Source organism: Halichoerus grypus, chromosome 4 (genome assembly GCF_964656455.1).
Source record: "Halichoerus grypus chromosome 4, mHalGry1.hap1.1, whole genome shotgun sequence".
NCBI lineage: Eukaryota > Metazoa > Chordata > Mammalia > Carnivora > Phocidae > Halichoerus > Halichoerus grypus.
The window spans coordinates 129,824,341-129,848,881 of record NC_135715.1 but is presented as its reverse complement, the minus strand read 5'-3'; the positions used below and the strand labels follow the sequence as shown (position 1 = coordinate 129,848,881).

Sequence of the window (24,541 nt, the reverse complement as noted above, 5' to 3'; positions counted from 1 at the left end):
AATTTTTATATGTTAAAGTTACAGGATCCTGGGAGTCAGGCTAGGGTTTTCTTTTGCCCGTAGCAAAGTATTAATATTGAGGCAGCTGAGTCCCTAGAGGAATGTCACTCTGCCTGTTTCAAGGACTTGTCAGTGGGCTGCAAGTAGTAAGGAAATTTAATAATTTTCTTCAGCCTTTTTTCCCACATTAGCAACATATTTGCTCCAGAAAAACAAAAAATGATTGCCCAGCTCAGAAGATCAATCCAACATCATTGGTTTCCCTTCTATTTGTCTCTTGTTTCTATTTTTGGTTTGCACAGCATCTTGTGTTCATTACACATTATACAAAGCAGTTTATGTCAAGTATATTATTTAAGCTTTAAAATATTTAATATTAAATTTGTTAAATGTTTCTTATGTTTTAATGTACTGCAAGATGCTTAGATTTTCCTGGGTGAAAAGGGATGCATAAGTTGGATTGCCCCAAAAGAAAGTTCTATGCACTAGAACATTCACTTGTACTGCCATCACAAAGTGTGGGAAAGAGAAGACGATAATCTATACATTCTTTTTATTATGTTCAGTTAGCCACTGTATAGTTTATTAAAAAGAAATCAAGTGGATGTTTGACACTATGAAGTAATTGTTAATTTTTAGTTATGATAATCGTATTGGGTTGTATTGAAGGGGTTGTATTTTTAAAGAACTTATTCAGAGTCTTATGTTAATATAATTTTGGATAAAATATTATGATGTCTGGACTACTTTTAAGCTAATCCAAGGTGAGGGGGCAAGTATAGATAGAACAAGATTGGCTACGTGTTGATAATAGTTGAGGCAGTGTGATTGAGGTGGAGTGATGAGTACAAAGGAGTTTGTTACACTTTCTTTGTATTTTCGTATATGTTTGAAATCTTTCATAACAAGTGTGTAATTTAAACAAACAAAAAGATGTAACAAGGCCTTTTCTGTGAGTCATGGATGAAACATGCCGTCCCTGACACGGTTTGCATAGAACCAGTGTTAGTTTCGTTCCACTTTACCCTTCTGTCTCATGCCTGGAATATACAATTAGAGCTTCTTACAAATATACACGATTTCTTTTCCCTTTTCCTCATTTTTGTTATTTTTTCTTGGTGTGTTGTAAAAATTGTTTTTTTTTTCTTTTTTTTATTACTATATTCAGTTAGCCAGCATATAGTACATCATTAGTTTTTGATGTAATGTTCAACGATTCATTAGTTCACCATTTTCAAACAAGATAGGGTTATAAAATGAGCGTTCTGTGGTGTAGCAAAGTTTCCAAACTCCCTTTGGGAAAGAAGGTCCAACAGCTCTTCTTTTCACCCCCAAACTTGATTGTTGCACACAGTTTTTCCAAATATGCATGATTTTTCCTCTGCCCTTTGTATCTCAAGTCACCAGAGCGGGAAAGAAATCCAGAGTGAGGTTGTAATAGCTCCAACCCATTCACCCCCACCCCCCACCCCCACACCCCTAAGCAATGTTCAGATCTGAATGCTGCAGGCCGACAATTGCCCCTGACAAGCTCTACTGGGACAGCTAGGTAAGGGGAGAGAGAAAGCAACTGGAGGTGAAGACCTGAGTTTGCTGTCTTCCTCTCTCCCTCTCCCCTCCTCTCTCTCTTATTCCCACCCCTCCAAAACCCTTAGCTGCATACCCCCTCTTCCTATCCTCTCCATCTTTTCATGCTCTTGCATCAGCTCCCCCTCCTCACGGATCCCCTCCTCTCGCCCCCTCCCTTCTCCAGCAGCTGTGGAGGAGACCCGAGCGGAGCAGCTGCCGGTCAGGCCTAAGCGGTGGCGGCTGCGGGTCTCGGTCTCCATCACCCCGCCCACGCCCGGTCTGGATGGCCAAGTCGCGCACCGGCCTGGGGATGAGGGCGGGGGAGACGGTGGCGTGGCCGGGAGATGGGAGGGAGGAGTGGGAAAGACACAAACACAGCATCAAGGCGGCAGGCGCGGCTCCACTGCGCATCTGGCCAGGAGGGGTCTCTGGGCCAGTGGCTGGGCAGCCACCCCAGGGACCCGGTTTCTAGCTGGGAATCCAGTGGGGCCCATTCACCGCCGAGCCGTCGTGACCTGTAGCATCAGCTGGTGAGGAGAGACGCCAGCCTAGCAACACCTCCTAAGCAACCAGAACTTGGAAAGCCCGAGAGATCCGGGAAGAAAAAGAAGCCCAGGAGGCGAAAAGGGCTCCAGGGAGTTCTGCTTCTCAGGGTTCCCTCAGGCGCTGTTGGAGACCCGTCACATGGTAGCAAGTAAGTGCCTTTTCTTGCTGTGTGCCCAGCCCCAGGATGGTGAGAGCCGCCATCTGCTGCCACCCTTTCCCACCCACCCCCAGCCGGCCCCACCCCATATACATCCTTAGAGTCTTGAGCAGTAGATTTAAGATTCTGGACCTGAATTAAGAGAGCTACTTCAAAGGCAGCATTGGTGTGCGGATGTTTACTCTGCACTGTGTCCCCGGTCAGTTTTCTCATCCCACCAGGTAAGCTTCTGAAGCCAAGATGCTTTACACTAACAGAGCAGAAATTAAGAGTTTCTAATTTCTAGAAACCCTATATGGCAATGACTTCTAGGTTACATGACACAATGATAGAATAGAGGGAATAAAAGCTTACTCAGGATGGAGTATACTTTGAAGGAATCTTGTCTCTTATTTTAAATTAACTTAGTGATTTTAAAATTGGTGCTTTTCATATGTGAATCAACAGTATAAAATTAGAGGCATAGATTAAAAAATAAAAAAAAAAAACAGAGCCATAGATGTGATGGGAAATGGTGTGCCCACTTTAAATGGCTGGGCATTTTGGTATTGTTTGGATCAACAGGTTTGTTTCTGTTTTTGTCTTGGTTAGCCTGTAAACTGAATACCTTCTGGAAGTTTTCTTCTAGAAGTGATGATGTATTCATTGTGACTCTTGTTATGTGTTGCCTCCAATACTTAGGATATTGGTCAAAGCAGGACAAATGATAAAAATATGTGGAATGACACACTGATATGCTCCTTTTATTAATGGAAATGATGGAGTCAAATTTGGATATTGGCCAGAAAATTCTCTTGAAATGAGAAGTTTGGGTGGTATTTTTGTGGATACTTTTCTTCCTGGCTATTGTTCAGGAGAGTAGTTTTTGGCAAAATAGAAAGAATCTGGGCCATGTAGTAAACAGAGTCTTGTGCACCATACCTGCTATTTTCTAGCTCTAATTAAAGTTTCTAAAATCCAGCCACTAGTTTTACAAATCAAGAAGATAAGACCCATAGGTAATCTGTTGAGGTTGGTTGGCTAATCAATACTAAGCTGAAGTCCAATAAAGACTTTGAGATTTAGAATTATAAAAATTGATTTTCACTTTTCAAAAATGAAATGAGTTATTTAACTTTTGATTAAGTTTTATTTTTCTTATTTGTAAATGACACATCAAAAGCTTACATATCCTGATAAGGACTGAACAACACAGATTACATGAAGGGTTTTGTAAATGTAATATCATGTGTAACTGTTGCTTGTATAAGGAATTGTTTTGTGTTTTTATCCACTTCATTATTCTAGCTCTCATTTTATGTTTATATAAAAATGAAAGGGGCTTTGACAGCCTCACTACAGTGCACTAAAGGAAAAGAAATTCAAACCCAGGTTCTGATCTCTTGGCACCTCTACAGTTTAAAGTATATTCTAACCTGTGAGACTCCATCTTCACAAAATTGTGTGCCATGGTTAATAATTCATATTTAAATACTTTTGAATATTCTCAAAATAAGCTCTACCCTCTTCCTCTTTTTAGCTTTAAATTTTATTTTAGGTATGTGGTCTTACTTCTTGGGACGTAAGTATATTGGATATTGCTAAATTTATTTGGCCCATTAATTAATGTAGGAGAAAAGAAAGTTTAGGTATACAATATTCTACTCTTAACTGCTGGGATTCATTGTAATCCTGGACTCAGGGAAAGAGGTACTGTGAGCCCCTTCTTTCCAATCGATGTGTTTGAAAACAAGAGGAGAAAAACCTGAAATTGGATGTAGGCTCAAGAAAAGGGACCTATAGACCCCCAGTGACATAGGCAGGCCCCACGACCTGCTGCAGTTTATCAGTCTCCACTAAGGAGCAGAAGGTAGAGCCAAACATCCTGGCATTCTGTCTCACAGCCTCCTGTGGGAGAGGCTCTGGTAGGGTAGTTGATATACACTCTGACTAATTTTGCCCAGGTAGGATGAATACAGCTTTAAAGCACCCTGGGAATGAAACAGCAATATTTTGCTCAATACCTTACTTAGGCAAGAAGTATCCTAATACATCTCAGTCCTAGATCTCATTATGATAGGATCTGTACCACAATGCGGCTACTCAAAGATTGACTGACAACCCTATAGCTAGCATCATAGACCCTCTCTTAAAAGCTTATGGTGGGGGCATTAGTATAAAAGCGATGTTCTTGATTTCTGGGACTCTTGTCCCACTATTTTTACTAACCAGTATCAGTTTGGTCAGCTGTGAGAGGATATCTGTAAGTCCCGCCCACACTGACTAGCTATTAACAATGTAGCCATCCACCATCATATGAACTTGTACAGATCTCATTTTTCCCTGAGTTGGCCCCTTTCTCTTCTATTAGTGTGGGTTGACCAAGGCCAGGCAAGTAAGTCATCACCTCTGCAATGCTGAAGGAGGAAACCTTTAAGGCTGAAGAGTAAGTTTTCACCTGAGGGCTTCTAGGGATGTTTTTCAGCTGGTCTGTATCTCTTGGCCCATCTGGGATCATAATTTCCATGGATTTGTTCATTCATTGCTATTTATAAATCAGGCTTATTCTAGTTGTACTCCATGCCAGCGGGAGATCCCTCCTTTGCCTTGCAAAGAGTTATCCCTGTTACATACAGAGTATTCCTGACTGGATTGACTCAGCCTATTGCTAGCTGAAGGTAACCACTCTGTGGACAGCTGTGGACACCACAATCATTGTGGTGGCAGGCAGGTGCCACACTGACTATATCAACATCAAACAAAAGGTTGGCCAAAATGCTGAAGCTAGCACCCCTCACCAACACCCCCTCAACCCGGGCCAGAGAAATTATGACTTTAAAAGTCCGAGATTAGGACAGAGAATTTGGTTTTAAACTAGAACCGAAGGATGCTGATTTGGGAGCCACAGTACGTGGTTGAATATATGGTGCTGAGTGGAATATTTCTTCCCTTCTACTTCAAATGCCAGAGTGAGGCAACTGATCCACCAGTCTTTAATCCTCTGAGTTCTCCCAGAGGTTGCAGGGTCCAAGCACCTGATTATAGGCTATAACTTTGGCTCTGGTCCATATCCAGTCTCACCCCAATATGTTTCAAAGTTGCTCTTCAATTTGAGAAGGAGTTGAATATCTATGTGTTTGGTTCTACATTTGAAAAGCTAGAGTAGTTTTGAGGTGGGAGTAGATCCTGGAAAAGCAGACCAACTCTTTCAGAATGATCAGAAGTAGAGGTAAGTAGCCAGTTGTAAGAGACCTCCAGGGTTCCAGTAAATGTGACAGTTTTGGATTTTTTTTTTTAATTTTGTATTCCATAGATCTAATTGCATCTAAAACCATAGGCGAAAAGGCCTCAGGATTGCTGATGGGTATAGAAGTTACATATATAACAATCTCTCCTTTGTATTACTCTAGCAGGGGCAAGAATTCATTCCTCCTTCCTGAGCTCTTAAATGGACTCTGGCCAGTTTCTTCTGGTCAGGGGTTTGACTGACTAGGGTCACAAGAACAGTTAGTTCTGTAAAGATTCTGGCATTTCTCCAATATTCTTGTTTTGGTGGGCTGGACAGGCACAGCTTGGAAGTTGTTATCGTATCCATAGAAATAAGTGAAACATGCTAGTGAACCATAAGGCTGCCATAGAGAAGTTCAAGTGGGCTTAGTTAAAACTGAGGGAGCTTTCCTTCATATTCCTGGAAGCCTTCCCTGCCTCCATTACTAGTCATAATGGCTCACCCTGGTGAGACTCCATTTTACACCATGGCTTACTGTCCTGCACCCACTCAGGGCTTTCAAATGTCCACTGAGCTTTCTTTGGGCTAATTCTGGTAAGTGAATTTGAGACCAGACACTAAGATTTTGTCACATGATACCTTTGTCCATATTTCTTCTCTTCAGTATAAATTGTACCACTCTGAATGTATATGACCTGCACTCCTCCACCCTGGCAAGAAAATACTTGTGAAGACCTCAGCTCCTGATTATTTTAATGAACCATTACTAGAATCCAAGATTACTAAGTTTTGGGGGGGAATTCAGTCCTCAAAAGAGATCTTTTTATTTGAGGGACAGTTGGGACCTGTCTGTTGGGATTTTTGGTGGTACTCATTTATTTACAAGGGTGTTTTCCTAGTTTTTGAATCCAGAGGAATTCCTGGATTATAATTCTTAGGGACTATAATCAAAACAAAATGGCAATGCATACGTATGTTTTTGAAAGTTACTTATTTACAGTTTTCCTCTGCAGGATGATATATTCTAGGAATACTTGGCTGAAATTGTCAGAGGGAGTTGAGTCCAGAATTAAGTGGGTGTATTGAAGCCAAAATAGACTGACCTGGGAACAGAGCAGGGCTACAGGAAGAATCCAGGTCCGAAGACAAAGGGGAAAGTCAGGTGAGATAGACTGTATGCTCAGGAGAGGTAAAAAGTAGGAGCAAGATCATCAAAACTAAGTAAGAAGTAAGCAGCTAAAGTGGGAAAATAATCAAAAAGCAGAAAACCAAGTCAGTTCAAGTCAAGAGGAGAGACAGCTACAAAATTCCAGGTGGATTGGTGCCACTCTGGTCCATCTGTTCTTTATTCCCAAGCCTTCAGTGTGTAAACTCTCCGTTTCTGGATTTTGGTAATACATATACATGGTAAATTAAGTTCAAGTAGTATAGAAATATTAACCAGAAGGTGACAAAATCCCCTGACACTTTTACAACCCCTCTCCATAGATGTAGCAACTTCCTTCCTTCCAGAGGGGGATCATTAAGCATTCACTAGCATATATAACACTATGTATGTAATTCTTATAAAATACTTCAAAGGTGAACAATGCAAGCCAATTTCAACATTAGGTTTTTCACTAACTTATTTTGGGAATCTTTCCATCTGAGCACAGACATATGTATCTCATTTTTCATTATTACTAAATAGCATTCCATGATAGCAACATTTTGAAATTTATGGTATCAGTTTCTTAGGTTAGACTATTTGGTTGTTTCTAGTCTTTGAAACTAAAAGTATAGTGTGATTAACATCTTTGCAAACATACTTTCTTCAAACTTCAACAAGAATATTCATAGGACAAGTTAATTGCTGGGCCCATGAGTACATGCAGCTTTATTTTAGAAACTATTGCCAAACAGAAAAAATAATGTGCTTATTTACACTCCTAGATGAACTGTGTAAGGATGATGCCTGTTGCTTCCATATCAAGATTGCATCCATTGAGAAGAGTTTCAATGATGTCTTCTAGAGCTTTACTATAAAAATGATTGACTGTTTTAATCTTATCCATATCTGTCAGAATTTCATGAGCTTCAGTCATCTTTCCTCATAGCTTTCCGCTTCCTAAAAGACAATCATATTATTTTTGTACCCTCCATAAGAAAAAATCAATGCCTCTCATATCATTTAAGCTGTAAACCCTGGAGAAAAAAAGGGGAGAGAGAGCTCTAAGGGAAAAGGCTCTATACCAGAGAATTTAGCTGTGAGTCATCACAGAATGTGGGAAAGATGAAATATAAGCCATAATATATATGGGAAGTGCATTTAAGTGGTCTGAGTGAACAAAAATGTCAATCTAAATTGGTCACTTCACTGAAGCTGGTATGTTTCCTACACTCTCAACACTATAGATTCAGTTTAATGATCACATTAACTCTGTCTCCTTCACTTATGCATGTAGTACCTTCCAGTCTCTAGTTAATTTGTTTATCAGCCTTGTCATTACTATCATTACTTTTTTTTAAAAGTTATCTGAATGTCATTGGTGCAATAGGCTTGATGCATTGTCCATGTCTGATAGAGAAAATACTTTGGAAACTAAGTGAGAAGTCTTTTTACTCTTATCTCCTATTCTATGTCAGAGTGAAATTGGCATTTGGGATATTATCCTTATTCTGTGGATCCACTGTCTTATTTTTATTTTTGCTTCATTTTTCTTAATTTATATTATCTTGCTATCTGATCTACACCCTTGTAAGCTACTATAAATCTTTTTAGAAAATACATTAGGAGAATAAATATATATTATCTGGTATACAGTAGAACATCTCATAATTCTCTTTGGCAAAGCTACTCTAGCTCATCCTAGGATCAACTCCAGCTTCCCAGAAAGCATAAAGGTTGATTATTTAGATGCAGTGTTTCCCATTCCCTAAAGTGGGAGAAAAGTAAGGGAGCTGTGCCTGTCCTGGGCAATCATTTCCTACATGTGTGGAATCTGTCTCCCCAGCCTGACTGCATTATTGGCAGGCTCTACTTTGGGAATCAAACTAAGGGATGGGGAAGCAAGAGGGAATGACATAGAAAAGAGGAAAAACATTGACTTCTGGAATCCTCTTTCTTCCCTGTCCTTCATTATCTCTAAGAAGATGCAGCTGCAGTTGCCGATATAGAATTCTATCCACGTAGCCTCTTCCCTGGGAACTCAGCTAAAGAGGCTGAACGTTGGCTCACTGCTTGGATGGCTGCGTCATTCATCATCCCGCTAAAGATGATTTTGAAAAGGAAAAAGAATGTTATTAATAATTAGTTCTCAACAATAGGCATAAATCCAAACTGTCCTCCAAAACTGTGACTTTTGGCCATGCTACTTAAATATGAAATTAGATGTATTGGAAACAAGAGGAAGAGTAGAAGAAAAAGATAGATTCATTATCTTGGATGGAACTGGAAGCAATAGGATAAGGTGGATGTCCCAGTTGCATTTCTTTGATTTCAAACATTAGAGCTGTTTTGCCCCAGGATCTCTGTGGCAAAACGGCAACATCTGGTAAGATCATTGCCAAATAAACACCCAGAGAATGAGGACTGTTTTAGAGCTGAGGGAAAAAAAACTACCCAAAGAGGTGAAAAACATATGGATCTTCTGGAGAAGTTATGTCCTAAAGCAGGTATTTGCCTTAGCAATTCTGGTATAGCTTCATCTCTCATAGTTAGGAGCTCAGACAAGAAAAAAACAATCCCCCAAAATGTAATGATGTCTCTGCTTGCTTTATAAAGGTGGGTGGATGAAGCCTGGCTATCTGCCAAAAGACTCTTTCTGTCTGGCAAGCTGCATTAGATTCATCTCAAGGGGCCCAAGCTCAAGATATGCTGATATTGTCTGTCTGGGTTGGGCTGCTGCTTCCTAGATTTTCAATATTAGCACCAGGAGATTTCCAATATGCAGTCAAGAGCTGGTATAATTCAAATCAGCTGCATTAAGAGGATTTTCTTTCCATACAACTCTCACCTCTCACCTTCTCTGTCCTCCTAGAGGCCCCAGGATTCACATCTAGTCAGCTGCCCACGGTCTGCTACATTGTTCAAGGTCCTGTGCCCATCTCAAGCTAACCCAGAGCCAAACTAGGTGCCAGAGGTCTGTGGTTGGCCTTCCATGACAACTGGTTTTGAACTCTTCCATCTGGTCACAGATTTTGGGCAGAGTTCGTGGATCTCTGAGCTTAGTTCTACTGCTCAAAAGGTGGGCAACGATGAAGGTTCAAGGAAATCTAACAGTTTCACTGCAGGTTAAGAGGATGCTCATGGAGGTCAGCTAGTTGTGAATGTCCCCAAAAGCTCCAGGGAGAGTGCCAGTTTGGACTTTTTTAAACAGAAACCAGGGTCAGGTCTTGGAGCCAGTTGCATCAAGTACTTGAGGATTGAAGGCAAGTTATAGAATCTGGTTGCATGAGAGAGCCCCTTTGCATTCCTCTGGGAAGTAACAAAGGGTACTTTTCTCTCAATTGTTGAGCCCTAACATGGCCTCTGGTCAGAAATTTTTGGTCAAGGATCTGACAGATTGGGTTCACTATGAATACAATTCTAGGAAGATCCTGGCTCCTTTACAACTTGCTCATTTTGTTGGAGTAACAAGGGATAATTCAGAAATTCTAGAGGTCAATTTCTCAAAGCAGTAGAAGTTTTGAGAACATCTGGAGAAATTTGGGACATTGAGGGGTTTGGAATGTTGGGTTAGACCCCTTTCACAGACTGATTGGTAGGGATCAAAACCTTTGTTGTCTTAGGAGATTCGAGTAGGAATATTTAAGGCAGAATCAACTTTACTTTTGTGTTCCTGGCAACCTCACTTTCTATTGTCTTTATCACTTTTATATATAGTGGCATTCCTTAGTGAGGCAGGAGACCCTCACTGAGATCCTATTCCCAGTCAGCTGCATCCATTCCTGGTGTTTCAACTGCCACTAACTTTTCCTTCTGTTCATTGTTCTTCCTAAGTTTGCAATCAGATGCAAAAAGAGAGACTTTGTTATCTGACCCTGGTTATGAACTTCTAATTCTATTGTGTGTATTGACTGTGTCATTCTGAAGCATTCTGGCTGCTCCTCTCTCAAGAAGAGAGACATTAATTTTTCTGAGATTATTGGAAATTTTGACATGTTGGAGATGATTTTAATTTCAGTCTTTGTTTCTCTTGAAGCTTAGTTTTCTTTTTTTTTTTAAGATTTTATTTATTTATCTGACAGAGAGAGCCACAGCCAGAGAGAGAACACAAGCAGGGGGAATGGGAGAGGGAGAAGCAGGCTTCCCGCGCAGCAGGGAGCCCGATGCGGGGCTCGATCCCAGGACCCTGGGATCATGACCTGAGCCGAAGGCAGACACTTAACGACTGAGCCACCCAGGCGCCCCGAAGCTTAGTTTTCAGATATGACCAAGATGACTTGGTTCTTATTTGTTTACAAGTCTGTCTCCCATTGTCCTTAAATTCAGTGACTATATTTTATTAATATTTCCAGCGCTGCTGTCTGGCACAGTGCTTGGCACCTAATGAGTATATATTCCACAAATGATTGCTAAATAAATTATGTCAAAAGCAAACACTATGGTTAAACTTACTGCCATAAATGACATATCAAAATGCAAAAACAATTTTTAAAGAAAAATCGAAGCTCAATTATTAAATATATCTGAAATTAAAATGGTAAAATATAGAATTATAAATGAAAATAAGAACACAGTTCTTTCTGCAAGATTACATATTCCAATAATGTGCTCCAAGGGGTCTGAGAGGGGTTAGGACAGGGGAACTAGGGAAGGATAGAAGTGAGCAATCATGAAATCTGAAACCCCCAAAAGCCCAGAACTGGGACCCCCAAAGTAGGTCAGTACTAGGTCAGACACACATATTGAGGAGCCTTAGCCGAAATTGACTAAACTCTGGGCAGAACACAATTACAGAGAATGTAAAGGTCAGAGCTATAAATCAAAAGTCATCTAAGTCAGGAAAGAGTAAACAATTCCAGGGGCAAGAAAAATAGTTGGAATAAAACAAAGTGATCACCAACTGGAGTGAAGAGATGCAAATACACAAAGAATCCAGAAATATAAATTAGCTATGCAATAAATGGAATGAAGCCTGAGCCAGTTTTGGAGACTGGAGCTTGTCTGCTTCCTGGACTAGAAGGCTATTTATGTTATGTTAAGTCTGTCCAGCCAGCTGCCTTCCAATCTGTCCACTTACATAGAAATAGTTATACCCTTGGGACATTAAGTCATTGGGTAGTAGTTGAGACATGATTTAGATTATACTTATGATAAAAAGAAATAGCATCAGCTTCTCCTAAAGCTGAGTGGAATCTAGGAATCTTAAGAGATGTGTGTTCTGCCTTATTTATCCAAGAGTCAATCTTCATCAATCTCAACCCTTCCAGCTATATCTCAGGATAAGAAAATAATGACACTTAGGGATAGGGAGGAGGGAGAAGTTTTATGAAGAACCAGAACTGTAAAGTTTGGTTGGTTGTCATCTCTAGCTTATTATAATGATGTTTACACCTAATAAGCTGGAGGCAATCGTTAGAAGAGGAAGCAGATAGAAGCAAGTAACTTGTAAGCAGCAGGAATAAAATCTAGAAGTCTGATGATAAAAGAGATATAAATAAGTAAAGCAGAAGAAAATGTAAAAAGCAGAACTCTTTGAGTTTTAAAAATTACTTAAGGATGTCATAGTATTGCAATTATTATAATTGAATATTATTATTACTTTGATTTATCAATAAGAAATTAAATAACGGGCACCTGAGTAGCACAGTTAAGCAACTCTTGGTTTTAGCTCAGGTCATGATCTCAGGGTCGTGAGATCGAGCCCTGCATTAGGCTCCACACTCAGCGTGGAGTCAATTTGAGACTCTCTCTGCCTTACCCGCTAAGATAATTAAATCTTTTAAAAAAAGAAATTAAATAACATTCTGCCCATTCTTTTTATAAATTCCATGAAATAATATCATAATTTCAATTAAAAAGATGGCTAAAAATAAAATTACCATGCTTTAAAGGATTAAAAATAGTAATAGCTAGTATTTATTGTGTAGTAACCAGCAGACACTGTTCTAGGTGCTTTATACTTACTTATTAACTCTCTCAATGCTCACATTCCCCTGTGAGGTAAGCACTTCCTATTCACATTTATGGTTTAGGAAATTGAGGAATGGAGAGGTTAAGTACTTTGCTCAAGGTCATAGTTAGAAAATGCTAAAGCCCAGGTTTGAATTCAGATAATCTAGCTCCTGAACCAAACATTTTTTCCAAATTTTTATTCTAAAAATATTTTAAACATACAGAAAAATTGACAGAACTGTGTAATGAACACCCATACACTCAGAACCTAGAGTTTTCAGTTGTCATTTTATAATATTTAGTTTATCATTTATCTATCTATGCATTCCTCAAACCACCTGTCAGTTCTTCATATTTCCATATTGCTTTTCAAAATAGGTTGCAAATACCAGCAGACCTCACCATAAACACTTCATAATTCATACATTTAACTAGAATTCAGTATTTGTTTACAGGCCTTTTATTTTCTTATTTTTACTTATTTATTTATTTGGAAGGGGGCAGGGGGAAACAAAGAGAGAGAATCTTAAGCAGGCTCGAGGCCCATCCCAGAGCCCGATGCAGGGCTCCCTCTCACAACCCTGAGATCACAACCTGAGTTGAAATCAAGAGTTGGATGCTTAACTGACTGAGCCATCCAGGCGCCCCTGTTTATGGGTTTTTTAAAGGTAAAACAAAGGAAAATGCACAAACTTTAAGGGTATCATTTGGTCAGTGTTCACAAACATGTACACCTGTGTGCTCTGATGTCCTAATAGGCTGTTGAACGTTATTATCACCCCAGAAAGTATATCATCCTTCCCACTAAATTCCTGTTCCACACCTAGAGATTAGTTTTGTCTGTTCTAGCACCTCATATAAAGTGGATCATGTAGTTTGTGATACTTGCTGGAAGGCTTCTTTCACTCAGTGTAATGTTTGGCACTTACTCATCTGTATGTCTATCATTACTTCATTTGTTTTTATTGCTGGGGTTGTGTTCTATTATATAATATGCCACAGTTTTTATTTTTCTGTCTATTCTCTTGAATATAATTATGCTTTATATTTTTTATATTTTCCCACATGTTTACCAATTCTCTTGCTCTTCATTTCTTCTTGAAGATCTAAATTTCCATCTGAAACATCTAAGAATATCTTTGTCTTCATTATTGGAAGATACTTTTGCTTTATGTGGAATTCTAGATTTACCTTTTTTTCTTTCAACACTTTAAAAACATTATTACACAGTCTTCTGGTTTCTGTATTTTTGTGATGAGAAGCCAGTAATCATCTTATTATTGTTTCCTAATGTATGCCACTTTTCTTTAAGTGCTTTCAATATTTCGACTATGATATCTCTTATTTTTTATCCATTTGATTTAAAACACTTATTAGTAGTGATACATATAACCACTTGCTTTATAAACTTTTTTAAAATCACAAATGTTAAATGATAGGTAGATGCTTTTCAATGGGCTGTTCTTAATATCATTCTATAAAGAATTTCACATTTGCTAGTATACATAATCTATTATACTTTTTTGATTTCAACTATTTATATATCTATATAACCATATGACCATATTTGGTATATATATGTATATGTATACTAATATATACACATATATTTATGTGTGTACATAAAATATATACACACACATATACATTTTGTCTTTATTAAGCTCCAGATCCAAATTTCTAGTTAATATCTGAATTCTTGATTTTGGATATTTCAGATACACCTCAAACCCCAAAAATACAAAACATTACCTCTCTTATCCCTAATCTAAACTGGTACTTCTTCCATATTCCATATACCTTATATGGTATGACAGTAAGTCATATGATCCAGATATATATATATATGTGTGTGTGTGTGTGTATAAATATATTTTAGTAGCTGCACCTGAGATCATGTTGACTGCTTTATTCTTAGCTATCAAAATACTACTCTGAGCAATCTTATTCATAGAAATTGGTTTGAGGTCTACCAATGAAGTAAATTCCTTTTTTTTAAATATGTTCTCTAGAAAATACTGCTTTATTTATTTATTTTTAAAGATTTTATTTATTTATTCGTCAGAGAGAGAGAGAGCACAAGCAGGGGGAATGGCAGGCAGAGAGAGAAGCAGGCTCCCCATTGAGCAAGGAGCCTGATACAGGACTCCTTCCCAGGACCCTGGGATCATGACCTGAGCTGAAGGCAGATACTTAACTGACTAAGCCACCCAGCCATCCCCCAATGAAATAAATTTCTATTACTCAAATTGCTAGGATGAGGTATATACATTTTAATTTAGATAACTAGCTCCAGATTTCCTTCTAGAAAAGTTGTACTATTAACACTACCATATTAGAGTGCTTATTTCCCCAAATCTTAGCCAGTAGTTTGCTTCATTAAATTAGGACTTCCTTTTTTAAATTATTATAAATTTGTTCACTTAAGTTTTCTTTTTATAACTTTCATTGTTTAGATTTTTTAAAAAAGATTTTATTTATTTATTTGACAGATAGAGACACAGCGAAAGAGGGAACACAAGCAGGGGGAGTGGGAGAGGGAGAAGCAGGCTTCCTGCCGAGCAGGGAGCCCGATGTGGGGCTTGATCCCAGGACCCCAGGACCATGACCTGAGCCAAAGGCAGACCCTTAAGACACCCAGGCACCCCTCATTGTTTAGATTTTTTTAAACTTATTTTTCATTTAAATCACTGAACCATCTAAGTTTTATTTGGCTATAAGAAGTATATGGAACAAGGATAATGGACACTGCCCAATTCTGAACTTCCCCATATATACTCCCCAAATAATACAGGATAAAAGAAAAACAAAACTACACAAAACCCACACCATCAGCATAACCAGAAGGCAGAGAATGCCTGAACTTCAAAATGCCTGTAATGAAAACCAAATTCATTTGCACACTCTTTCATGCTCCAAAAGCTTTATGGAAAGTAAGTTCTAAATTTGATTTAAAATGACTAACAGAAAGAGAATGCTCACCCTAATTGTGAAAATAATGGGGGAAAAAAACATTTTCCACGAAGTTCCCTGTATCAGTTATTTAATAACCTCTATTTTTCCATTCTTGTTTGAAGCAAACTATTTAGTTTTTATGTAGATTCTATATTATACTAATATTTCAAATTATGCTTAATGACAATAACAAAATTAGTCTGGGGAAAATAAACTTAATCTCAGTAATACTAAATCTGGGTATCTACAAAAGAAAATAGGGGGAGGGGGCATAGGCAGAGTATACTAAGTCAGAGCCAAGATCACAGCCAACATCATAAGGCAGAACCAGGCCAGTGGGCGTCAGAACACCTCTGCTCAGACAACCAAAAAGACAGCACTGGTCACTGATACTGCCTCTTTTGCTACTATCACCCCCAAAACTGCTGAAAGTTTCTGCTGAAATTTCTGCCTCTCTTGCAAAAAAGGGATTCTTCACTGCCTCTTTTATTTTGTGTCATTAAATCAAAATTAGAAATCTTGAGCTGATGCATTTGATTGGCTTGGCAAGGTCATGTTGTCATTCCTTAGATCCATGAGACCCTGGAAAAGTCATTATCTACATTATCTGGTCCTTTCCACTTTCTGTTGTAGGAGGTCTCCCACCATGATTCATACAATAACAAATTTTCTAAATCTATGTAGAAGATCACATGCTAAGCAGCACCTCCTCCCTTCCAAATTAATGTCCACTATGCTAGCTCACCTTCAATTTTACAAAATTTTCCAAAATATTTGACTTTGACATTTACAAAAAAGAAAATTTCCAGACAGTCTCACATGACATCAACTGGTCAGTTAGTCAGTGAAACAAATTATCCCAGTAAGCCCATTGGTTTTTGGATATGTCTAAGGTAGCTACACAGAGGTATCGATTGTTTACACTTGTCTGAAAATTTATAGCTTTTTTGTGGTGTAGTTTAAAGATGCCCAAATTTAGATTTAGACATACCTGAGTTAGCATCTCCCTTTACCACCTAACTAGCTCTACAGTGATGGAGAAATCATGAAACTCATCAATCTCTGCTCCCTCACTGGTAGAATGGTGACCACAAGGATATGTGAGACTATGAGATCATAGAACTAAAAGCATCTAGTTCAGTGCCTCTCCAATGGTAGCCACTCAGTAATTGTAACTATAAGTGAAGTTGCCATTATTATTATGACAAATATTGACTTACTTCATATGTTTGAAATTTGTTTTAAGGAGAATATTTTTCAAAAGAATGCATCTCTTTCCTCCATACTGATGCTGGCTGTGCGACTTTCAACTGATGTCCAAGAGAATTGGCTTGCTTTTTAATCAACAATATAAAATATCAGTACAACTGGAACTTGTTAGAAGCCAAGTCCGAGTTGACTTTGATACAATTTTTGCCAAAAGCTTACTTTAGCTATTCAGTTTTTTAGAAAGACATTCTAATGGACAGATTAACTATTAATCTTTCTATATTTTTCAGGCTTTAGCATTATATTAAGATCACTCACTGGAAAGCATACTGCCTGACCATATTTTATAAATTCCCCACAGAAATGCTTTCACTGAATTATGATGTAATGATCAATAATTTAAAGTCAGCACTTAGCCATCTAAAAGGAGGATGCAAGCCAGTTCCATTTGATAAATGCTTGCCTTTCTCCGTCATACCATAGAAGAGAATGCCCACTGTCTATTCATTCACCTAGTCAACAACCCAGAGTGGTTTCATTCAACCTTAAAATCATTACTAGAGATGGCTTCTGGGATAACTGACTGAGTTGGGAGAGAGAATTAACATTGGCAAAGTCAGTACTGTGGCCCAGGCTTTCTGTATACGGTCTGGTTTAATATTTATGACCTTGTGAGATACATAAGGGATCCCAAAGTTTACATATGAAGAAAGTATGACAGGCTACGTTATCAAGGTCTCATAGCTAGTAGGTGACAGAACAAGGAACCAAAGATTGTTTTGCTATGTATGAGGTGATAACAGGAGAAAAAAAGATTATATTTGTACAATGGAATAAGAAGACTGGCTTGCAGGGGCACCTGGCTGGCTCAGTCAGTGGAGCGTGAAGCTCTTGATTTTGGGGTTGTGAGTTCAAGCCCAACGTTGGGCATAGAGATTACTTTAATAAATAAGCTTAAAAAAAAGGCTGGCTTGCAAATTTAATTTTGAGGTTTCAATGGAAAGTGTTCAAAAATATTTTCATTAATAACAGTGTCTTTGCAATAAGTTTGAACCTCCCTTTGTATCTACTTTTAGGGACAATATTCTTTACATATATAAGCTTAATAATATTTGTTAGCAGTTACAGTGGATCCTAAAAATATAAGATATAAGAAGTACTTTTATTGTAATCTGAAAAGAAAAAAGATGCTTTTGATTTTGTTAATTCAATGCTGCATAGGTTCAGTTTAGCTAATAGTTAGCCCAGACTTTTAGGTCATGTGGTACTCTGAAAATTCAATCCAAAGATTTTAAGGTTGGAAAGTTCTAAAATTATAAGGTTGCAACCAATCAATATTTGGACCCATTTAAATTATTCTACCCAACTGTCAAGAAGTGCATGCTTTCATATTGCTAGTTATAAGGAAGGATTAATGTCCAAATCGTCCTATTCTATGTCTTGACAGCTATTTAAAAAATACTTTATTATTTTAAGCCAAATGTATTCTGCTTCAGCTCAATGATCCTAGTTCATCTTTTCTTTTTTTTTAATAATACTTGAATCTAATTTCTCTTCTATGTGGGAATCATTGAGATACTTGGAATCGATAATGTTCCACTTGAGTCTTTTCTGCTTTCAACTAACATAGCCTTCATTCTTTTAACTGGTCTATAGATGGTGTGATTTGAGTCTAATCAACATTCGGATCCCGTTTGAAGACCCTTCAGTTTACATACAGGCCTCTCGGGTGTGGTTATGGAACGCAGCAAAATAAAGACTGCCTCCTCCAAAACAGACAAAAGTTATATTAAGTTTTTTTGACAGAAACAAACCGGTATTGATTTATATTGCGATTATTATTAAGTAAAATCCCTTGGCAGTTTTCTCTGCAAAAACATATCTATTGAACTTGTACAGATAGGTTGTTTTGGTTCAAATTTCAAAACCTCACATGTATTCCTGCTATATCTTATTCTATTAGATTTGGCCCATTATTCTAAGATATAAAATCTTATCACAATTGAAAATTCACATTTACTTCCCACCTATTGTGTGCCAATCACTGTACGCGGCATTTTCACCCATATTATTCTATTTTATCCTTCTTTAACCTGAGAAGGAATCCCAATTTTATGACTGACAGGTTCAAGAACATTAAGTAATTTTACTGAGACCACTAAGAACATTAATGACAGAATTTAGGAATTGAATGTAGTTCTATTTAATTCCAAGGTTCATGATATTTTTTTATTTATATTAGTCTATAACCATGAGTCATTAAGAAACTATTTAATATGTATTTAAGGAATTCCATGTAAGGAATACAATTTTGAAAGCTTATAAATATTTTAAAGGAAGATTTTATATGTAAGAGCAAACATCAGTTATCCGTAGCTTGTATTTATAAATTGTACTGATTCAAAGCGTTTTGACTTCCCCCAATAAAATATGATATGTGAGGTGTGTTCAATAGGAAATAGGATGGAGAAAATCAGCAAAAGAACATATTTTTATGTGAGAGAATAAAATGAAGTTCATGAATGGGGAATTGATGCATGAAATTATATTTAATGAAAACTAACTTCAGTGGCCTTTAGGATGACTTGAAATAGGCAAAGACTTAGAACTGCGAGAAACCTGTAGAGACTACTAGCACAATCCAGATATAGAATTATAAAGATGTCTACCTTGACATAGATATGTAAACAATGGATAATATTTAAATACATAAATTGAAAATAATTGTAAGAAAATTATTTTGTGCAGAGGAATTGATGACAAACAAAAATGTCATGAATAATTTTCAAGGTATTAAGTTTGTGTATTTGTATGTGTGTTTGTTTTTACTATGGCTAAAAGGTTAAAGAACAATTCTAGTCATTCAGGAAAACAATGAATTTTGTTTTCACTTGTTAAATTGCTATTATTGGTGTAATTGTCACATGGATAATTGAGGGGAAGAGAGTGTTTTGGGAAATGGACTTGGTAAATATCCATGTACAGTAATTGAAATTCAGTGTTTGCCTATGTATTCACCAAAAACATGGATATAACAGAAAAGAAAGGCAGAATTTTAAAGGATATCAAAATTAAAATTTGGGAGAAAGAACTGAGTGAAGGAAGTAATCAGAGCTATAAGAGGAGACACAGAAGAATGGGGCCTAAAGCCAATGAAAATGAGTTTAAAGAAGAAAAGTTTAGTTAATGGTTAAATATAGCTGAGAGACAAAAAATTAGGTTTGGTCCCCCAAAATCTCTAGAGCTTTAGAACTCTTTTATTATGAGGGAGAAACTGATAGGAAGATTTCAATAAAACAAAGAGAATTCAGTGGATGAGTAAATGAAGTAGGACTGGTCACTCATGAACTTACTAACAAGTATAGTATCAAGTACAACAAAACCTAGTTTAACAACTCATATATCTACAAAACTGAGGAATTTTCTTTGAATACATGTATTCAGTTTGCTGTTCTCTTTTAATCATATCCTAACCATTTGTAATTTAAAATTTTTCTTTATATACCCAAATTTTATATAGAACTGAAGAAAATACATTTCTTGCAGGTACAAAATTGGAAATGGCTTCCCCAGAACCAAAGGGCCTTGTCCCCTTCACCAGAGAGTCTCTTGAACTTATGAAACAGCATATTGCTAAAAAGCACAGTGAGAAACAAAGAGATTTAAAGCCAAACACTGACTTGGAAGTTGGAAAAGAGCTTCCATTTGTTTATGGGAATCTCCCTCGAGGAATGCTGTTGGAGCCCTTGGAAGATGCGGACCCATACTATAAGAATAAAAATGTAAGGATTAATTGAACTAATTGTGACTACATTTTCATTATTTTTTTTCAGATGTGCAAAAAGTCTAATTGATATAGGATTTAAAAAGAATGAAGAATAAGTCAAAGAGTTATTTTAAGTTATAAAAAACTGGATAAGAAATTTCACAAATATTTGGGATTTTTATCAAAACTGATTCCTTGCCTGGTAGGTTAGTTTGTTGGGAGTTACTCTACTTTTAATAGGTTATACTGTTATGCCCTAATGTAAATGACTTGTTTTATGGGAGCATGATGATTGGCTACTTAAGGTTATTGATTTTAAAATAACTATAATATAAAATTTTTATAATATGTACAGTAATTTTAAATGTTCAACTGAATAAGCTTGTTCAGTAGTTGGGAAAATAAAACCAATCTATATTTTATTTACCATTTTTATTAATTCATACATTCACATCCTGTCTTATCCCTGGAATGACTTGAGGAGCCAACTAAATATTTGAACAATCCAAAAACAAGCACAAAAATGATAAAAATAAGAATAATCATGCTTAGTAAAGGCAAAGATCTGTGTGGGCTAACAAAGCTGGAAGAGTCTTCCTTAAGAAAAAGAATTTGAATTACAGCTTGGAGAGCACATCACATTTTAACAGTACAAAGGGAAGATCTTGATATTAATTGGAATAGGGAAGAAACAGGGTGATGATAGAACTCAACCCCTATTGCAAGTTGTGGGAAATAAAGGAATGAGGAAATGAAGATGTCAACATGGATTTAATGTGATGGCCAATGAACTGATGTGATGAATGCAATGTTTAAGTAAGTTTAATCTGAAGACCTCTAAATTACTATTGCATAAAAGAGATAGAGTCAGAAAGATGATATAGGAAAGAGGGTAATCCAGGCCTGAAGTCAAGAGGCCTGGATTATAGGAAGGTTTCAGAGGAGGGAAAAATGTAACAAACCTGAGAAGAAACAACAGGATTTGAAGACAGACTAATAATGCCAAAATTTCCAGCTTGGAATAATGGTACTGCTACTTAAAAAACAGAAATAATTCTAAAAAAGATTAAGCTTGGGGGATAGGAGGATTAGTTCTGTTTTGGACAAATGTAATTTGATATTCTTGTAAAGCATTCAGTGATATTACCAAATGGGCAAAATGGAATTGAACCAAAGTCTCTGGATGGAAGGCAACGTGATGATTTTGCATAAACACAACTCTTTCAAATATTTGCATGGTGGAAGAGTATTGGCATTGTAAATTTACATATTAACAAAGACTCCAGTAGCTCTCATAGCTTCCATGGGCATTATGTAACATTACCTATAAAACATCTGTAAAATCTTCAGAACATTTTAGTGAAAATGTAACTCTTCATCTCAATTATCTCTGTTTTCACTTTTGCTATGCTTAAGTCCTAACAGTTGACTTCACATAATAACCTTAGAAGTAACTCTACTCTGGCAGAGTTCTGAGTTCTTTGTAGTATATATAGATATGGTAGGCAAATCTAAGTTTGTTATTGAAGATAAAACTAAAGATTTTGAAAAATAAAACAAGCCAAAAATTGTAAGGATAGTTTGTATAAAAAGTGTTATTATTAATAATGACACAAAGTATTAAAAATGTGAATTACATTCAGTTTATTCTGTTAAGGATGGCATACCAATAAATAATCCTAAAATTAAATAATTTTGGCACTCAAACATTAACTGGAAAATTGTTATGTCTGGAATTATTCCTTCACAATAACATAAGCTAGTTGATTGCACATATATTACCTCTTTTTTATTATTTATTTATTTATTTCAGAGAGAGAGAGAGAGTGCAAGAGCGCGGTGGGGAGGAGCACAGAGAGTCTTAAGCAGACTCCATGCTGAGTGCAGAGCCTGACCCTGGGCTCGATCTCACAACCCTGAGATCAGGACCTGAGCCAAAATCAAGAGTCAGATGCCTAACCAACTGCACCACCCCAGTGCCCCACACATATATTACCTCTTGTATGAATTTTGAGATTGTTCTGGAAAATAACAGAAAGCACATTTTAAATAATCAGATTTTGGGGAGCCCTTTTATTTTGTCTTTGCTTTTGAAATGGAAAGAGGGAAAATAACTACAATACATGCCAAAATGTCCACAGACTGTATATTGGAAAAGTGTTTTATTAAGGAGAATTATAACACAGTTGGTTTCCATTTAGAACATGTATTCATAAAATATCAATGCATATATATTTGTCCTCACTAATATATTTATATATATAGACACAAATATAAATGCCAATATACATTCACCATAGATACCTCTAATATATAATTATATATAACATACAATATGATACTTACGTATGTAATAGATTATATTTATATATATCATTTGGTATATTATATTGTATCATATTACATTGTATACTATGTATTATATACTATATTATATTATAATGGGTATAATATCATTATATATAATGTATTTTTACTCCATCATAAATGAATTTTCCAAGTGGATATGCATATACAGTAAAAGTGTATATGTGATATATATGCACACACACAAAGACATACACACATAGGTAGACACTTTCACGTGTATCTATAATAGATGCACATATATATACGCACACATATACATATATAACTCAGTTTTAGGATATTTCTGATCTTTCATTATTTCTGGATTTAACGCTTCTATATCCCAGTATATTACTTTTACATGATGTAACTTTCTGCTTTAGGTATGTTTATGTCAATGATAACATACAAGTGGGGTTTTATACCATAGATACTTACTAGTGATTAATAAAATATCTTAGTGAATTGGGTCATTTTTACTACTGTAATTGCATGCCTTATTTGCTTTGAAATAAAATTAACCTTTTTTTATATTCATTAAATTTGAGTTTCTTTAAATGCATCTTCATGAGCCTTTAGGATAATGATTTCTTCCTATTACATTAGTTCTGCAAGAAGACTTGAGGACTGGAGTGTGGCAAATGGCTTTGTTAGAACACTGGCAAAAAAAAAAAAAAAAAAAGGTGGTAGATAATCCTAAATATCAATGAAAATGTTTAAAAGAAGAAATCTTTCCATTTGATTTAGTCTGTAAAACAATATCAAAATATAAGAAAAGTGTAACTGTTAGAATTCACAACTGAAATGATCATTGGCAATATGTTGCATAATGGATGAGATTATAGTTCCTACTTGTAATTTTACTTGATGTTCTTTTTTCATTTTACAGACTTTCATGGTATTAAATAAAAGTAGAACAATCTTCAGATTCAATGCCACGTGGTGTACATTTTCTCCTTTCAGTTCAACTAGAAGAACAGCTATTAAGATTTTGGTACATCCATATCCTTTTCTATTGGCTTTAGACTGTACTAATAACAAATGCAACTATTCTATTCAAATATTGCTGCAGTCTTTTTCTTTTTTGAATTGATATCTCATTTTAGGTCATATTGGAAACTGGATTATAACTGCACCAAGTGTTCCATATTTGAAAATACATTTAAAAATTATTTTCAAGTACACACAGCAGTAGTAAATATTAACAAATCTTAATCCTCCTTGATTTTCAATATGAATAGTATTCTTTTTGACATTTAAAAAGCTATTTTATCTCATGTATATACATATGAACATGATATAGAAACACATATTTCCAATATTATTTTTATCCATTATTCCTTGACTGTAACCTACCTTTTTCCGACTATTCATTTTAATTAGTGTCCTGACTGACTGCATATTTATGTCCGTGACTGAGATGCCAAAATGGGGCCCAATATTACAGTAAGTCAAATAATTTTATTATACATTATCTCATATATGATTATATCTTATATTTAACATACTGCATTATAGTACATTATATACTATATATTTAACATTTTACAATTTACTATTTATATTTAATGTATAATATTCATTGTAATATAAACTCATTGTGCATAATATAATCTTTATATATATAGCACAACTAATGAATTTTCCAAGTAAAACCAAATACACATATATATCAGTTAATAA

At 36.2% G+C, this 24,541-nt stretch overlaps 1 protein-coding gene across 1 annotated transcript in view; it reads left to right on the top strand.

The window, feature by feature from the left end:
• Positions 1–1,910: 1,910 nt before the first annotated feature.
• SCN7A (sodium voltage-gated channel alpha subunit 7) overlaps positions 1,911–24,541 on the top strand; it is a 79,826-nt gene continuing 57,195 nt past the window's right edge. The window contains exons 1-4 of the mRNA XM_036090408.2: positions 1,911–2,263; positions 20,290–20,525; positions 23,748–23,860; positions 24,215–24,304. Coding sequence (XP_035946301.2) covers positions 2,254–2,263; positions 20,290–20,525; positions 23,748–23,860; positions 24,215–24,304 — 449 coding nt within the window. The 5' untranslated portion in view covers positions 1,911–2,253. The remainder of the gene's footprint in view (positions 2,264–20,289; positions 20,526–23,747; positions 23,861–24,214; positions 24,305–24,541) is intronic.